General features: G+C 42.9%; 1 protein-coding gene across 13 annotated transcripts in view; it reads left to right on the top strand.

The window, feature by feature from the left end:
* Positions 1-17,126, top strand: part of EML1 (EMAP like 1) — a 131,033-nt gene that overhangs the window by 12,052 nt on the left and 101,855 nt on the right. For 5 of the 13 annotated variants that reach the window (XM_030030979.2, XM_030030859.2, XM_030030961.2 and 2 more), the window contains exon 1: positions 10,990-11,216. The exons of 1 other annotated variant lie outside the window; for it this stretch is intronic. In XM_030030979.2, the coding sequence (XP_029886839.1) occupies positions 11,090-11,216 (127 nt within the window). In that variant the 5' untranslated portion in view covers positions 10,990-11,089. Of the gene's footprint in view, positions 1-10,988; positions 11,217-17,126 lie in introns of those variants that run through there. 7 more of the 13 variants (XM_030030972.2, XM_030030895.2, XM_030030940.2 and 4 more) reach the window with 2 other exon arrangements.

Here is a 17,126-nt window from a genome sequence, read left to right as displayed (position 1 = left end):
TCAGATCAATCAAAACATAACCGACACCAGTGAGGCTTCAGAACTGTTTTAGGCTCTGGAGATGCAGAAGGACCATCAGACCCTGAGCGTAAACATCTGCCTGTCCTGTGTGGCCATCGGGACCTCACTAGGACAGAGCCAGTTCCCAGAGCAGCTCATGTGCTCCTGTGCCATGTCCCTCGCTCCTAAGGTCAGGTGTCCCTGCAGGGGAGAGGAGGCAGAGGAGCACCCCAAGGTGCACGAGAAAACTCACTACTCTATGGCTATGAGACACAATGGTAGCCAGGAGCCGAACATCTCCGTTTTGTCCAAGGAGATACAGGATTAGAAAACACTCAGTTTTCCTAAATTGGTTTTACTTTCTCCCGCAGAAATGTGCCTCAAAGTTGACTGTGCGTTTAGCATTTGTTTCCTTTTCCTGATGAAGTTCAGCAGCTGGGTTATCCTAGATAATGGTGCCAAATCTTTAAAGATTTCCTTGTTCCGAGGCGATTGCTCTATTGACAATCTGCCTCGTTAATTAAGCTGCCTTCAGGGACAGAGGAGAACTGGAGGCAACTGGATGCTTTAATGAGTTCACGTGAAGGGCAAGACAAGGCTGTAGCATGAGTCCATCCCAGCACGGCGCCGAGCCTGCCCAAACAGCTGTGTCTTTGCCACTCAGAGCGCCTGCGTTCTCGGGAACGAGCTCGAACGGCGTTGTTTGGAGTGAGGAGCCGGCACAGGGAGATCAAATTTACTTTCCACTACTCGATGCACTGCCTTGCCGCAGGCCAGGCTGTTTACAAGTTGGCTGCCTGGAGAACGCCGTGGAGCGAAGGCAGCTGGGCAGGCGTCCTCTAGTACAACTTCTCCAGGCTTGGTCTTGTTCCTCTGTGTGAAATCATTACTTGCAATGAGTCCCAGACCTCTCCTCTCAGCAGTTAATAGCATCTGATGAACCCAGGTACTCGAATTTCTGTGTGTTGATCTGGTGTCAAACATCTACAAAAGGTGTGAAAAATCAGCAGGAATGCTAATTCTTCAATAAGCTTGGTCTACAGTCAGAGATACCCCTAGGTTTCTGCCCGGAGCTGTAAGTTAACTTTAGTTCACTAAAAGGTTATTAGATCCTTGTTTCTGCTTCCATTATTTCCCAAAAGCCACTTAGCAGAACTGAGTTACCTTCCTTGTCTAAATTCTCTGGCTGCTGATGACGCTTGGCTGCCTTCTCTGTATTTTCAAGGCCTTATGCTAAATTTAGGCAAGGAGGAGAAATTTCTCCTCTGGACCTTCATTTTGTGGGTTACCCATTGACTGCTGTGGGCACAATGGGATCTAAAAATTCCATTTACTGCACAGCCACGTAGGTTTGGGCTAGGAAGACTGATTTCTTCTTTCTACCTACTGGAGCTCCACATGCCCTTCATGTGAATGGCACATGCCCTGTGCCCTGAAGGACGCTGATGCAGGTTTCCAAAGACTTTGGACCACCCCTTCCCTTCTTATGTATTACCTTAGGCAAGTGCTTCTTAAAAATGGTCTCTCTTCAACTGCGTATGTGGTTCTCAAGAGATCCTAAATAAGTGATGTCTTTGCTGCAGTATGGTGCTCCCCGGAGACACCCAGTCTGAGACCTCTCCAGCCCTTCCTCGGTTATTCCAGTCCTGCCCATCTGCTGCTGCCTTCCTTGCTCTGTCCGGCAGCAAGTCCTGGGAAAATACCTTGATTTTATCCAGAGATGGAGTAGGAAGTGTCAAAATACCAATCATAAGAGTTTATGTGAGTAAAGTTTTTGCATCTGAATACTCATGAAGTAGAAATGCAAAAGTAATTTTCTGCTTGGAGTGAAGATCAGGAGAAATTTCTTTGCGCTTATTAGAGGAAAGCATCTTCTACTATTTTCACATCTTTAATAAAGGCAGCTTTCTCCAATTCTTATGCAATAAAGGTGGAATTCTATAAGTATCCGATGATGACCCAAACCACAATAGTGAAATATGAGCCACTTGCTCATGTCACTGAAATCTCAGAAGGGAATTACAGCCTTTAGCAGGGTTCATTTGAGGTATACTACTTAAGGTAATAGGGCTGGACAATCTCATTAAGATTTATTTCCACCTCATTTAAACATGGGTTCAAAAGTACAGCTGGAGCTGTACTGGCTTTATCTTTGGCTTATGAAAGAGATTGGAAAAAGAAGTAAACAGAAAACACAGTCAAATTGCTCAATTGGCTGGGCCAGGAGACTGCAGTATATAGCGAATACAGACTTGTGCCCAGCAGGCTTTGGGAGGTTGAGGAAATCAGAACAAACTTTTATCCTTATTATATTGCATAGGCTTTTTTTTTTCCCCTCCCACTGAATTTAAGAGATATTGCATCATTCCAGGAAGGAGGGGGTAACAAAACAATTGCCTCTGTTCTTCCCTAGTGGTAGTTCATCATGCTCACTGGACTTGTTCCAGACCCAAATTTGTCCATACTCATTTGGGAAATGCATGGTTTATGAAAAATACATTTTCAAACGTTTCAGCTTGTGTTGCAGCTTCCCTAAGTAGTCTGAGATGTTTACAAAGCTTCCAGCTCATCGGGCTTGGCCTCCCCCAGATAATGATATGTGGCAACAGTAATCCTTCTATCACTCTCTAAGTGCTTGTTCTTGCTTCTGTTGAAGTCATCCATATTGTGGGTTATTTGAAAGCATTTATTTTCTCTGCTTCTTCAGTACAAAAGAAGCAGAGGATCTTTCCACCTGGGAGAGGAGAATTTGCTAGATAGCAAATGCAGAAGCCCACTAAATTTGCTGCAGTGTCTTTCTGGTAGGTGGGAATAGATACACTCAGATGCTTCAAATGCTAGAGAGAGGCTGCACCTACCAGAAGAGACTCGTGGTGATCGTGGTCTGAAGCCCAGGGGCTTTGGGGATCAGACTCCCTGTGATCCACAGGCCAAGCTCCGGCTGCCAGCACAGTCCCACTCCTCTTACAGCAGGCGGCGGGGGGGGGCATCCTCGGGCTCACCCTCGCGGGAGGGTGGACTGCAGGGCTGCAGGGCTGGCACCAAGGGGGGCTTCAGCAGGCAGATGATGCGAACAGCAGAGGACATGACCTCAAGCACGTCCTTGGTGTTGCTTCCACAAGGCAACATACCCGAGTCCTTCAGTCTGTGAAAGGATTTTCTTGTTTGGGCACAATCTGTTGCACTCTCACCCTTCTCAGATTCGGCCCATCCTTTGTGGTTTACCAAACCCCAGGGTAAATGAACACATCCAGAGCCCCCTGGAGATACCAAGGCAGAGAAATGCATTTGGCCCCCTCCCACACTTTCTGAGAGGCTCAGCTGGGAAGTAGATCCAGCATTGCTATTTTCTAAGTATGATTTCCTTGGCACTTCTTTGATGCATAAAAATGCACAATCGACACTGCCATGTAGGACAGGGCTAAGATCTGCATGTTTGGAAGAAAACTAAGGGATTGAATAGAAAGAAAAATGGAGTCGGCAGTTCTAAGGACCCATCACCATAGTATCAAACCACTATTTACAAAACTTCTTTGTGAAGAAGTTTCCACAGGCTCTTTCCTTCAGTTTCAGTTAAACTCAACATAGTCACTGCTCTGGATTTAAACTCAGCTCTGAAAGGCCTGTAATCTAAACATGGAAACATTTAAGTCATGCGCTAAAACAAGAAAATGAAGCTGCTCGGTGCGATCCAGGGCTGTGTGAGGACCCCCAGGCTGGTCCTGGCGGAGCTGCAACAGCCCCATTGCACAGAGCAACACCCAGGGAAAACCCTCCTGCAAGCCCCGGAGCTGCTGTGCTGGGGGGGAAACCCTCCTGCAAGCCCCGGAGCTGCTGTGCTGGGGGGGGAAACCCTCCTGCAAGCCCCAGAGCTGCCGTCCTGGGAGCCCGAGGCTGGGCCAAAGCTAACAAGAGCTGCCCAGGCAGCTGGGCGAGCCAGGCCATAACATGGCCCCGCTGCATCTCTGCAGCTGCGTTTCCAGCGCTGCCTGGGGCATCCATGCACTATGATCTCTCGTATGATGTAGGTGTGCTCCAGCCTGAAAGCATCAGAGGAAAACCCCATCTGTTTTCAGTGGCTGAGTTGCGTGAAACACTGTTCAGACTCTGGTACGAAGAGGGAAAAAATTAATTGGGTATTCAAACTTCATTCTGTTTTAATCTGGAATTATTAAGGACATTTATATTTTTAAACACAATGTTTAACCTGACAGCATCCCATTAAAATGCTTTATATAAGCTCATTAGAAGCTTCTGTGCAGTATCATATTTATTGCAATTAGCAAATATCAGTGGCTCAGCTGAACTGCAAGATATTTTTTCTGTCCTGCTCCTCTTTTGTTCCTCCATCTCCTGCCTGTCATAACCTAAGCATAGCCTAGATTAGATCCTTTCACACATCAGCCTTTCTGTCTGACAAGTCCTAAAGAAGGAGAAATAAAAAAAGGAAAAGGAATAGAAAATTAACCATTAGGAACCTCTGAGAAATCAAAAGAGCCTCTTAGATTAAGTCCCTCACCAGTGTCAGGGCTAGCAGCAGTGCCAGTGGCATTAGTGGCACTAAGTCACTTAATTCCAATATGATTCAGAATCATTTGTAGATATCAGCTTATTCAGAGTAAATCCTCTTCCTCCCAGGTCTTTTGTTTGCCGTCTCTTTACAAGCTACGTTGCATATAAATGAACTCGTAAGATATGTGAAGGAGGGTTATATTTTCATTTGTACTGAAGTTTCATGCATGCAAATGCTACTGTAGAAATACTAGTAATGAATGGTATTAATAGTTAATGAATCCAATCCTTATTTTGGTTTTGTTTTGAATTTTTTGAGCCCTTACTCAGATATGAAATATGTAAAATGAAAGGGAGGTTTCCCTGAATAAGGACAGAGGCCCATTTTTAGAGATACTTAGACCTTGCTCCAGTTAGTGGCAAAGGGTGGCCCAGCTGGCCTGTGTCCCAACCTGGATCTCACGGGATGGCTGGAATTTGGCCTCTGAGGTCTTTCATGGTACGTGAGTGAATCACAGGCTGCTAAGCCACTTCAAGCCCACAGGGAACTCAGGTTCCCGGGAAGGAGCAAAGGTTTGGGTACCCGCATCTCAGATCCTATCGTGAGCACTGGAGCTCCAACATAAATGCCAGTTCAGACCTTTCAGCCCAACTTGCCACTTCTGTGTGTACCCACAAATGCTGGAGTCCTGACATTGCTGAGCAGATAAGCACTGCTGCTTATCCGACAGCTTCTTGAGAGGATTCAAATCCTCTAGCAGAGGGCATCCTAACTAACTGGGCTGGGAGGCTGTGACCAGACGGTGTGGAGAAGCATTTAGGAAGCGGTGTAGAAATCAGTACTAGCCCCTCCATGGCAGACCTCGACCCTTCCCCTGGGGCTGCGCAGGGGAAGGGCTGACTGCTGGTCCTCTGCCAGGCTCCAGCCCTGCTTGGTTTGTCAGGGGTGCTTGATGTTAATGCTCCTGCTGCCCTTTGTGCTAGCCTGCACTGCCTGTGCTTGATGGCAGCTGGAAAAAAGTCCAATTTTTTTACGAGGCTGTTAGAGGTTGTTTTTTTTTTTTTTCTGGAAAGGGGTGACATAAAGGTGCCCATGAAGCTCACTTATTCACTTAACATTTATATAAAAATGCATCCAATCATTATCTTCTTTATTTGCAAAGAACTTACTGCAACAATGTCACATGTGGAGCAGCAATCAGAAAAATGATTTTTCATTTACTGTAAACATCAAAACTGTCCCATCAGGTTCAGAGATTAGAGTTTAGACAGTTCATTTTGGGGACTTGGGCAATGAAGGTCCATGTTTAAAGGAGACCCATTCTGCAGCTATTAATAGTCTAGATTTAAAGGCCTAATTCACAGATGTTTTCTAGTTCTGTTCTTTTCTATTGGAGTTGCCTGGGTCTCTGTTTCTTTTCCCAGCTGATGTCCTTTCCTCCTAATGCCCTCCAGTGGGACAGCCTGCTGCTCCACCACTTGGAAATCAATCCCAGAGTATCTCTTGCAGGAGAGGTACTGCATGTGCTCGCCACTGAATAAGCACAAACCCCTGAAGGCCATTGAATGGTGCTATGTGTCAGTGCCACAAGCAGAAATTATCAGTTGCATGATGCCTGGATGTATATGCACCCTGAGTCTGTCTCATTCCTCTTTTAAATCTTTTTATTGATTGCAGGGAGTTTAGCTTGGTCTTACTCGGTTAGGACGGAACTTAGGTTCCTAAAATCTCAAGATCTCATCTATTATTTTTCTTTTAAATTGTTTTATCCAAACATGCATCAACTGACAAGTGTATCTTTGTTCTGGCATGTCTTGCACAAATGTAATCTTTATGGCATGTACTGGTTGAACTGAAAGATATCATTAATACCTACTTCCATCGCCTTTCCAGGAATGGATTTAGGACACAGTCTAGAGATTAATGCCTTGGCTGATAGTGAGGAGCATTAAGAGTGGGACTAAGATAGGGTCAGATTACATAAAAAGAGAAACACTAGCTGCAAAATCCACTACTATGCAGAAAAGAGCAGAATAACTCACGGATGAATTTATCAGTATTTCAGAGGTGGTCCGTCAGAGATGAAGCCAGCTACAGCACTACAAACTAGAGTCTGTGTTCCAGTTATGTTAGCTGTGATCTTGCACTAGTTGGTTCACAGAAAATTTGAAAAGCAGGAAAAATATTGTCTATAACCCCCGTTGCCAAAGAAAATGTAAGCAGTATTATTTTCAGCTGCTTACTCATTCAGAGGGAGCCACAGCACATGAGTCTTGCTGTGCTTTTTGGCTGCTGGGAGCCAGCAGCTTTCCTCTTCGAGTGTGGAACTGTGCATGCCTGGCTCTTGAGGGAAAACGGGGATAAATCACAAGTTTGCCGATGTTGCCTTGCTAACGTGATGTATGTAGTCTAAGCATGTGCGGTATGGATCATGAACGAGCTGTTGGAAGGGAAAGTGTTTGGGGAAACTTTTACAAATGGGAAGACAAATATGCTGGTATGTCTTGTTGTGCTCAAATAAGGACACGTAGTATTATGTGTAGACTGCCTAAAGAAATCACTACCTTCATCAGTGGTAACGACATTTCCTAACAAAGACAGATTGTGTCTACAGAGAAAAATAAGAAAAGGGACTGCCAAATAATATCAGTGAAGGTATCAAGAACATACTATTTTGTTACCAAAAAAAATAATGACAATAAAATCTGGTTACGTGGCTTGTCTAAACTGAGGAGACTAAATATTCAGTAACTAAGTATTGCTACACAAAGTATTTATTTATTATTCCCCAGTTATCCTACTGCAATTTAAATACCTCACAAAATCACTCTTAACAGCAAAAATTAAAACCAGCTATATTTTATTAGTTATCAGCAAGTCCCTGCATCAAAAGATAAAAGATGTCAAACATGAGATCCCATTAGAAGAAAAAAAGCAAGAAATAAATTTAAAAAGAAGGCAAGAGCCATTAATCACAGCATCCCAGATTCGTTCCCTCTGGAGCCGGTGTTCATGGGCACACCGTGTAGCGAGTGACAGTTTCAATCCTGGGAAAGGCCTGACTCAGCCACGTGCAGCTGAAGGGATGCTCTGGAGGAAAAGCAGGTTTTAGGTGCTCTGTGTTTGGGACTCATGTCAGTAACGTCACTATACACCTGTTGCCCTGCTCTCTCGCCTAAACCACATCTGATTTACCTGCCCTTCGCACTGGAGCAGACATAAAGAAACCTGTAGTGCAACTGAAGAAGCATTTTGTTCCCTCATTCTTCCTAGGGATTGTGATGGGTAGAGCTTGCTTACAAAAAACCATGGGATAGTTCCAGAAATATAGTGATATTGTAACAGATACTAAAAGATCCAACAGCTCCAAACAGACCCTGTTTCAAGTTCAGAACGCCTATCAATAAGCTCAGTTATACACTTATAAACAGTCACTTGCACTACAAGGACATCACCAAAGGGCCCAATTTCATTTTCTCCCAATCCATGGCAATTTACAGGACAGTGATTTAAATCCTGGTCATCACCCTGACTGTGTATGTTTGGGGGATGGGGAGTTAAATCACACAAAGCTTGCTTTCTCACACGAAGCCTTCTTTAGCTGTACCTCAAGAAGTCATTCAGCGCAATTATTTATTACTTGCATAAATCAGAGCAATGCAAAGAGGTCTGCCACTGAAGTTTAACAGCATATTCCTGTTTCTGTTATTTTTCCAACATATCTAACCTGAGAAAGGGATGATTCCTTGGGTTTGTTTGTTGTTGTTTTTTGTTTGGTTTGGTTTTTTTGTAATGCTATATGCTCCCAGGGAAATAATAGACAGTGATTTATTTATGAAATTCCTAGAGCGGGAGGAAGTCATGCTTGGGTCTTGCTGCCATGGAGGGAGATAAATAGACTGTCCTACTATATTTAGCTAAAGAAGATATAACCCATAGGAAAACAGACTGAGCAAGACTGGAGAGACATATACAAGCTGGCACAGGAGATACTGAGCCAGAGAACAGACTGTTTAGATAGAGGCACTTATGGGTACTCCCCATCAACAAATGAATCATCGAGGGCATAACTGGCTATTTTTAGCAGCAGTGCCTACATTTCTTTTGCCTTTTACCTCAAGCAAACTGTGAAGCACTACATAGGAGCCACTAAAAATCCATACGGAGCAATGCTGGGCTTCCTTATATGGATGGGCAGGGCTGAGTACCCTTGGCTTGGCTGTGCAGCAGGGCCCACAGGCATATATATGTGTGTGTGTGTGTGTGTGTGTGTGTGTGTGTGTGTGTGTGTGTGTGTGTGTGTGCATCCATGCAGTGGTTCATTCTCCCAATGTGGGTTCTCATGTGGTGGGTAGAATGGGGGGGCTCAGGTACCCTTTGTGCTGCCACCCCCCTGCTCCCATGCTTCCCCTCAGCTCCCCTGTGGGGATCAAGGAGATTGCATCTTCTGATATCCTAGTCATTGCTCTGGGCAAAATCCTTTGAATTCTGCTCTGGGGACCATGATTTAATCCAATAATTTAGCCCAATAATGGAAACCAGTGGGTAACACAATATTTGTTTTTATCATTATATTCACCATTTGGAAGTAACGGGCTGCAAACCCCTTATGATTTGTGGCAGGGCATTCCATTAACGCATCTATAAAAAAGCAAAGATGTCTCCATTGACAGCACTTAACAATTTTCTCTATTACTTTGATGGCTATTCACTTTGAATGGAAAGTGCTTTTCTGCACCATTGAAGCATAGCTAGTATATAACCTTCGAGCACTCAGAAATGCTGAGATGCTACAAGAAGGAACACTTAAGAGAGCACACCCGCTCTTTGGCATGTGCTGCCTGGCTTCAGAGCCCGTACAGCTCACTGCCTGCAGTGCTGCTGTATCACGCACAGGTTGGGACAAAATGTGCCCCGTGGCATCGAGAGTGGAACAGAGCTATTTCATCTGCCTTCCGGTTTTTCATGATTACCAAGTGGATTTTACATTCAGTTCCTTGTATGAAATTGGTGGTAAAATCTACGCGGGTCTAAGCTTGTTTCATAAGCTTTTATTGGATAGCAGAAACAGTGTGTACTTGTCTGGCGGTGGGGAATATAGAGGCTCTAAGTTGAGAGGTTGATGTTCAAATCCAGCAGATCAGCATAAAGCCCTCAGGATGTTATTCTTGCTGCAATTACAAGTAACAGCTATCAGGAAAAGAAAGGGTAGGAGATTGCCATGTAGTGAATAGAAATGTTTCTCTTCAGTTGTTTGTATGAACACTGCAGACAAGGATAAATAGTTGTAACTGTAAAGCTCTCAGTGACAAATTGATCCCCATCTGTGTCTCTAGCTGCCTCTAGCTTTTCCTTATGGGAGGCAGTGGTGGGTCATCAGTGTGGTCATTTTAAGCTTGGTACAAAAAAAAAGATCCTAATTTAAGAGTCTCCTTGTGTGACCTTTACTTATATTCACAAGTGTTTCTCACACAAACAGCCCCAGTGATGTTGATGCTAATAGGTAGATGGTAGAGACGATTTCACTGTGACTGTTAGAGACTGGAGACGAGGAACAAAAGCTCCTTTCTGAGAGCTGCCCATCCATCTCGAATGCTCTGACTCACTTTACCTCGTGTGGGACTGACTGCTTAGAAAAACCAACACTGCCATCTTTTTACCGTGTTTACAGGATCACAGCTTTAGGATACACAAAGCATTACTCACTTCAGCTGATTCCATTAATGCTGAAGACACAGGCTTGCACTTACTCTGTACGAGCTGTAGAAAAGGCTTCTGTATGAGAGGATTATGGCTACAGTTCAGATGCTCAACATTTGTTAGTAGAAATATTTCACAATGAAGCAATAGCATCATAAGAGCTTGCAATGCATCAGCATCTGCTTTGTTTCTTCTGTTAGAGTCTCCCTAATTTTTTTTTTTGTAAGGCAATGAAGAAAAGAAAAACTAATTGCTGCTGTTCTTGATTTTTACAAAACTAGTTACTTAGGAAATAGAGAAAAAAAATCTCAGGCTCAGTTGTACAACATAATCAAACTATTAGTGCAAAACAGCAATGCAATGCCATGTCAATGCAAGTGGTAAGCTGAGCAGATTTCTGATTGCCTGACATGTGCCTATCTGAGCATGCTTGTATGCAAACACAAACTCAGTTCTTGCATCAAAATATTTTCCAGTTCTGTGTGTTTCCAAATGTATCTATTTTACGCATTTCTGAGTATATAATGTGTGTTGCTCACAGTTGAAGCAGGTGTACCAGCTCTTCTCCTGTTTAAATCAGAGATGCTGTTGGATGTTTCAATGGATAGAAAAAGTACTTCTCCAGGTGGTGCCAGGTTTGAAAAATGAGCCCACACAAGGCATCCCACACAAGCCCTCCAAACTACAAATTCTTTTATTGCAGGACGTGTACTCTCCCTTTCCAGTGACCTTGCCATCCTAAGCGGGTTCTTATGACATCACCTTAATGCTGTGGCTTAAAAACAGCTTAATTAATTTAGTGTCTATGCATTGCTGTCTGCTGTCATTGTAACCTTCACATAAATAAAAAGAAGATAAGGCACCCAGCTGCCTCTCATGCAGAACCCTTTGAGTCCTGGACATAACCCACCAGCTGCTTTGGGGGCATCGCTGAGGAACATGAAGTCCATCCCCGAGGAACCGGCCCAGGCAGACCACAGTGGAGCACCAGAGTTCTGTGCAGGTCACTTGTTTCTTCCATTACTTAATTCCACATTGCCATTGGCATGAGGATTACCTTGTATTTTATAGCAGCTGGGATTTTAACTCCATCTATAAAGTAATTAATTTTCCTTAAGTGTGATGGTGGCTTGGTGTTAAGTAGTAAGTAGTCGGGGTTACTGCAATGATGGTTTCCGTGGTCTGGATATGATGCTGTAAGATAGCGTTTGTTTCTGTATTGTCTGATTTTAAATACCACACTACAGCAAGAGAAATCGTTCTGACTCAGTGCTGAGCTCTGAAGACCTCATAGACTTGTTTCCTTTTAAGTATTACCTGTTCATGGTCAGTGTTTTAGTGTGAGTTTAGAACAGAAAATAGCTTTCCTTTTCCTTCAGTACAGTCTGGAAAGTAGACAGGTGGCAGTAAAAAAAGGACTACAAATCTAAAGCAAGCTATAATGCCATTAATGGTTTAAGTTACTTTAATAAGAAAGGATTTGTTGCTTACCGTCTTGAGATTATACATAACTGTAGTTTCAGTCAGCAAGGAAAAAAACAAGATAAGCAATCAATATACCTGGTTTTAAATATATTTCATTTTCCTAAGTAGTAGACTTGTAGATCTTTTTATGTCATTCATTAGCTAACAAAACTAACCCCCATCCTGAGATCTAGCCAAGAAAATCCAGGATTGGATTCATACAGAGACTAATCTATGTAGATTAAATAGCTGTATTGTCTTTCTCCCTGCATTGTACAGCTTGGCAGCATACCCCAAAACCAGATTTAAAAGAGAAGAATGTGTTGTATTTCTACCCAGCCCCAGAAATACCAGCTCTCCCGTACCAGGGTACAGGGACCTCTGTTTGCACATGGCAGTGACTCTGTGGTCTGCAGGTGTAATCCCGGGAGGTGCTGTAGGCGATTGCTGTACACTGCCAGTGTCCCCAGCAGTCCTCCCCTTCACAGCGCTTGATCCCACAAAGCTGCCCGAGTCCAGCAATTGGCATCACAGCAGCAAACGGTATTATCTGAATTATGCATGTATCAAACTGGGGCTCTGCACAGCGAGAACAGGTTCAAAAACCCTTCTGACAGCCCCATCGCTGTACTATATAGCATGTGACTCATTAACTGTGAGCAGCTGAGACAGCCCAGGTAGAAAGATGCTTTTGGAGCTGGCTGCTTTGTTCAGAGAGAGCTTCACAAAAATGTTAAGCTTGCTCTTGTGGAATAGGCTCATGCACAGTGAAGATGCAGAAGATCTGTTAAGAAGCCAAGGCACTTCATCCTGGCACAAGCCAAGAGTAGGGCTGTGTCAGACATCCAGGAGCTATTGAAAGACAGAAGTACAGTGAGATCTCTGAAGCTATTTGAAGCTATCCGGCTGGGAGGTTGAATGCCAGGGTTTGTGGAAGAGCAGATATTTTTCCTTTCTATCAAAAATCTTTGAGAAGATCCTGGGTCATGTATTGCCTGTAGTCTACAATAGATTGAATGAGGAATCCATCCTCATGGGTTCTTCTTTGTTCAAAATAAAGAGATAAGAGAGAGAGATGTGGATAAATGATACTACTTTTAATCATACTGCTGGAGTTCACATTGCCCAGCATGTGCAGGAAGGGAACCCCCAGCGTGCCAGGCACCTGGGGGAGGTGGGGACGGTGGCTTTTGGAGGGTACCATGAAGCTGTGCAGGGAACAGTCGTACTGGGTTGCCTCCTGCACGTGTTCTGCTGCCGACACTGAACCATGCGTGCACCCAGGCACTTCCCTGGCTTTTACTGCACACTGATCTTCTCCCCCCAGACATGTCATCCTCAAGATGTTTTTCCATCTCCTTTAATCAGATTAACCAGCTGCTCATGCTCTCAGGACGCTGACTCTGTGGGATGTACTTCAGACCTTGGTCTGTCTTGCCTTCATATTTACCCCCTCGACAGCTGTGTGCTCGAAGCAAGGGGATTGTGTCCACCTTGACTTGCTGGGGCACCTATATTCTGTTTTCTGTGAGAGGGGCTCTTTTCATCCCCTTGCACACGCTGCACTGCACCTGTGTTCTCTCAAAAATGGGGCTCGAGGTGGTACCTTCCCTAGGGAGATGGCAGGGGCAGACCTGTCCCATCTGCTTTGGACTGGTATCATCTTCCAAAACATTTTAAGGGATGCTTGCTGGTAGAAATTAGTTTTTTACATCCCTCAGGGTGACATTAGGCACTGTGGGATGGTAGCAAGTGATTGAGGTGGTACCTCTGAAGAGGGCAAGCTGCCACCACAAGTTGAAGCTCCTGCTTCTTAGCAAGGACATGGCGAGGAGCTAATTTGCTGCTAATTTGATGTAAATAGGAAGCAAAATGGGTATGTGAAAATGACCATGAAGATTTCACATACATACATAGAGTCTGTTCTCTTACTCTGATTTTAAGATGACATATCTCTGGCAATGTAAGCCAAATTTGTCATTTGTGTCCACAATCCATATATAGAACTAAATGCGTACGCAAGCCAATGAATGAATGTTTCCATTATTGTGTTTGCAGTCTGGAAAAAAGAACCCAGTAAACCTCTGAATAGCATCAAATATATCTAAACTAGAACATTAAAGGCTTTTCCATAAATACATGCATTTTGGGATGCCTGCTACTCTGTTCTTAAAACAGAACCAGAGCTAATTGCCAATGAAATCAGCAGTCGCTGTACCAATCAGATGTCAGCAAACAGCCAACACAGTGTTTACAGGACAAAGTCTGGGCTTTGTTGTGCTCCGCAGCACCTAGAAGCAGTTGCCATCCCTACTTTTCTTACTGTTATTCTCCAAGATCTTCCAGCTTTACTGCAGCTGGACTTGTGAAGCAGTAATTACTATGAATATGCATGTATCTTCCCTCATAAATTATTTCTGACACACGTGTTTTAAGTAGGGCAACAAAAATATATGAACTAGACAGGCTATAATTGTTTGTGTGGAGTTATTTTTTGTGAAGTAACTTGGATTTGAATGTCAAGTATTTTTACTGTGGTATTCACTACAGCACTAAAGTATTGATTTTGTCCCCCTGGACACTAAATACCATTTTTAATAGAAGTTTATTTGCATGGAGCTAATATCTGTGATGCTGTGTTGGTTGCTATATTGTTTCTACAACAAACAGTAGCTGCAGAAGATGAGATAAGGTACCTGTACCTAGTTCCTACCCTGGCCATACCAGCGCTGAAAGCATGAACTGGTTTAGATTTACTGCACTAGTTTTGCATAGCTTTTGCACAGTTTTACATTTACTGTTTGGTTTTACATAGCCTTGCGTGTGCTGCAGGTATATTTGCACGTTAGAAGGGCTGCATAAATGGTGATGTGGTCACTACCATTTGCCCTAATTACTAATGATAAAGCTGGTCTATTTTTTAAAAGGAAAAGTAGTATTAAGCTAGCTAGTCTACTGAAATACAACTGTCTATATTCAAGATTTTCTTTTTGCCTAGAAATTATGAAGTTCAATATAAAGCTACTTATGAAAAAAGTATATTTTTATCATTTCTTCCTCTAATAATCACCAAATATGGTTGTCAGAAACAAACAGTGAGACAGAAATGTTTTCATTTTATAGACTGAAAGGCCTTCTGGAAACATAGGCTTGTGTTGGAGCATTTCTCAGAATATTTCTTTAGATCCATCTGTCAAAGGAAGATATTAAAACCGACGTTCTTTTATCTTTTTATATATTATGGGCCTTATTTGACAGCTTTTTCTCAAGCACATTTCCTGTTGTTTTCATTGCCCTTCTGAAACATAGACGATACCATGTAGGAACTCTCCCTGCTACATTTATTTACTATTTTTGGCTGATAAAATTTTCCACATCACAATTTCTAGGCTTATGAGCATTGGTATTTAGAGGTACCGACTCCTAAGTGTATTTGTGCTGACATACTATCGGCACCAGCTCAGAAACATTTCCACCTCACTCCATCTTCCATACTCAAGTCACCCTGCCAAAATTCAAGTTTCTTTCGTATTCTGATTTGTTTACTCCATATCTCTTTTTAGCATGCTTTGTTCACAGATGGTGGGGCAGTGTGTCATTATGTCCCTAAAAAGTGCTCAGTCGACTGGGGTGGGAAGGAAGCTGGAAAGCCCTGCCTGCAAACCTTGCTTCTCTACCGCAGTACAAGGGAGCATCATGACGTCCTCCCTTCTGAATGGAGCCATACCATCAGCCTGAGCACATCACCTCATTTGAACTCTTACATTACATAGAATGAGGAAAGAGGTTTTAATTTATCCAAGAACATCCCCATGAAAGGAGTTTTAAGTCATTTCACCGATTATGAAATCTCAGCCATGAAACTCTTATTCAGGCAGAACTATTGATGGGAAGATCCCTATTACAGCTAGAATATTTTTTCTCCTAATAACAATGAAAAACCTGCTACATATTATTACATTTTGAATGAGAGCTTCTATGCAGTAGAGTTTTAATGATCTCACTGTTGCCAAGTTTTGCTTTCAAATTCCCAGTGGAACATTTTTACCAGGCCTATTAGGTAATGCACACAACTTTTGGGCACAAATTCACTATCTCCTATTCAATGTCCTCGCGCTAGACCTTGCCAATGACACAAATGTTCTTTTTCCATAAATTCCATCAACCATGGTCTGGAAGCCATAGTTTTTGCTGTTCTGTTCATCTCTGCTTTGTATGCATTTGTTATAGCTGGTCATTACCCTCTAACAAAAAACTTTCTGTCTAATTTAGCGTCTCTTTAAAATAAAATTTCTGAGGCAAAGATCATTCTCTGCTGTGGGCCAGTTTTGACCCTTTTGTAAGTATCAGGAACATCTTCAGTATTTAAGATGGGAAATTTTGTATTGTCCTAACCAATGAATAAGGAAATATTTTTTTCCAAATCTCAGAACATGCCAGTTATACAGACTTTGCAATATTTCCTTCTTATAGCCTTATTTTCAATGGGATAGTTTACATTTTGTCAGGCCAAAAGTGGAAGTTTTAAAATTTATGAATCTTTCAAGTGCTACTTTTCATAGGGCATTAACCACTTCGTATTTTCCAAAGGTTTGAAGATCCCAGGGCCGTAATAAATACGTTTGACTCCAAACCAGTTTCATGGAAGTCTTGCTCTAAGAAAAGACATAAACCTAATCAGTGACTGAAATCTGGGCTGACTCTCCAATCCTGAAATAAATGATTGCCATAGAGCGTCTCAGTTGGGATGGGAGCCTGAGGGCACATCAGGGCTGCTGTCACTATTTAAGACTCCTGCTGCGAATCCTCTGCCAAGGAATGGCCAATTGATCTGTTTTAGCAGATCCTTTGGTCATTCCTGTTCTATTGCCTTTCTTTCAGTATTGCTTAAGAAAAAGTCCTGTACTAACCAGAAGATTAATGACATCACCTAATTGGTTTTGCTATCCTTAGAGATGATGGGCCAAATTAATCCCTGTTAGAGCTCCATTAATCTTTATGGATTTACACCCACGATTAATTTGTCCCCATGATACTAATCACTTGCTGTGTGGTCTGTGGAAAATCACTTAACTTTGCATGTTGGTTTTCCATCCCAGCTGGAAAATGGTGCAATAACTCTGAGTTCAGTGAAGACAAATGCTCCAAACACTCCTAGGATTGGTTAAAATGGAAGACACTTTTTAATAAAATGCACATTTTATTTCTGAATGTCAGTTTCAGTTTGCACTTGTTTTCTTGCTTCATAGTGAAGCTTGGGTAGACACATTTCCCTACAGGGGTATGGATGTGCCTGGGATTTATACTGAGTAAAGTCTTGGTACTGTAGATCTTGGTGGGAATTTATGTGCTGATTATCCCAGGCCCGGGGTGTCACGCTTCAGGTTTTACAGAAGTCACACACACACACACACACAGAGGCGGAATTTGGCCTTTCTCATTTCTGCTT

Source organism: Aquila chrysaetos, chromosome 2, assembly GCF_900496995.4.
Source record: "Aquila chrysaetos chrysaetos chromosome 2, bAquChr1.4, whole genome shotgun sequence".
Classification (NCBI taxonomy): Eukaryota; Metazoa; Chordata; class Aves; order Accipitriformes; family Accipitridae; genus Aquila; species Aquila chrysaetos.
Note: the sequence above shows the minus strand (reverse complement) of the source record. Positions and strands in the feature narration are given on the sequence as shown.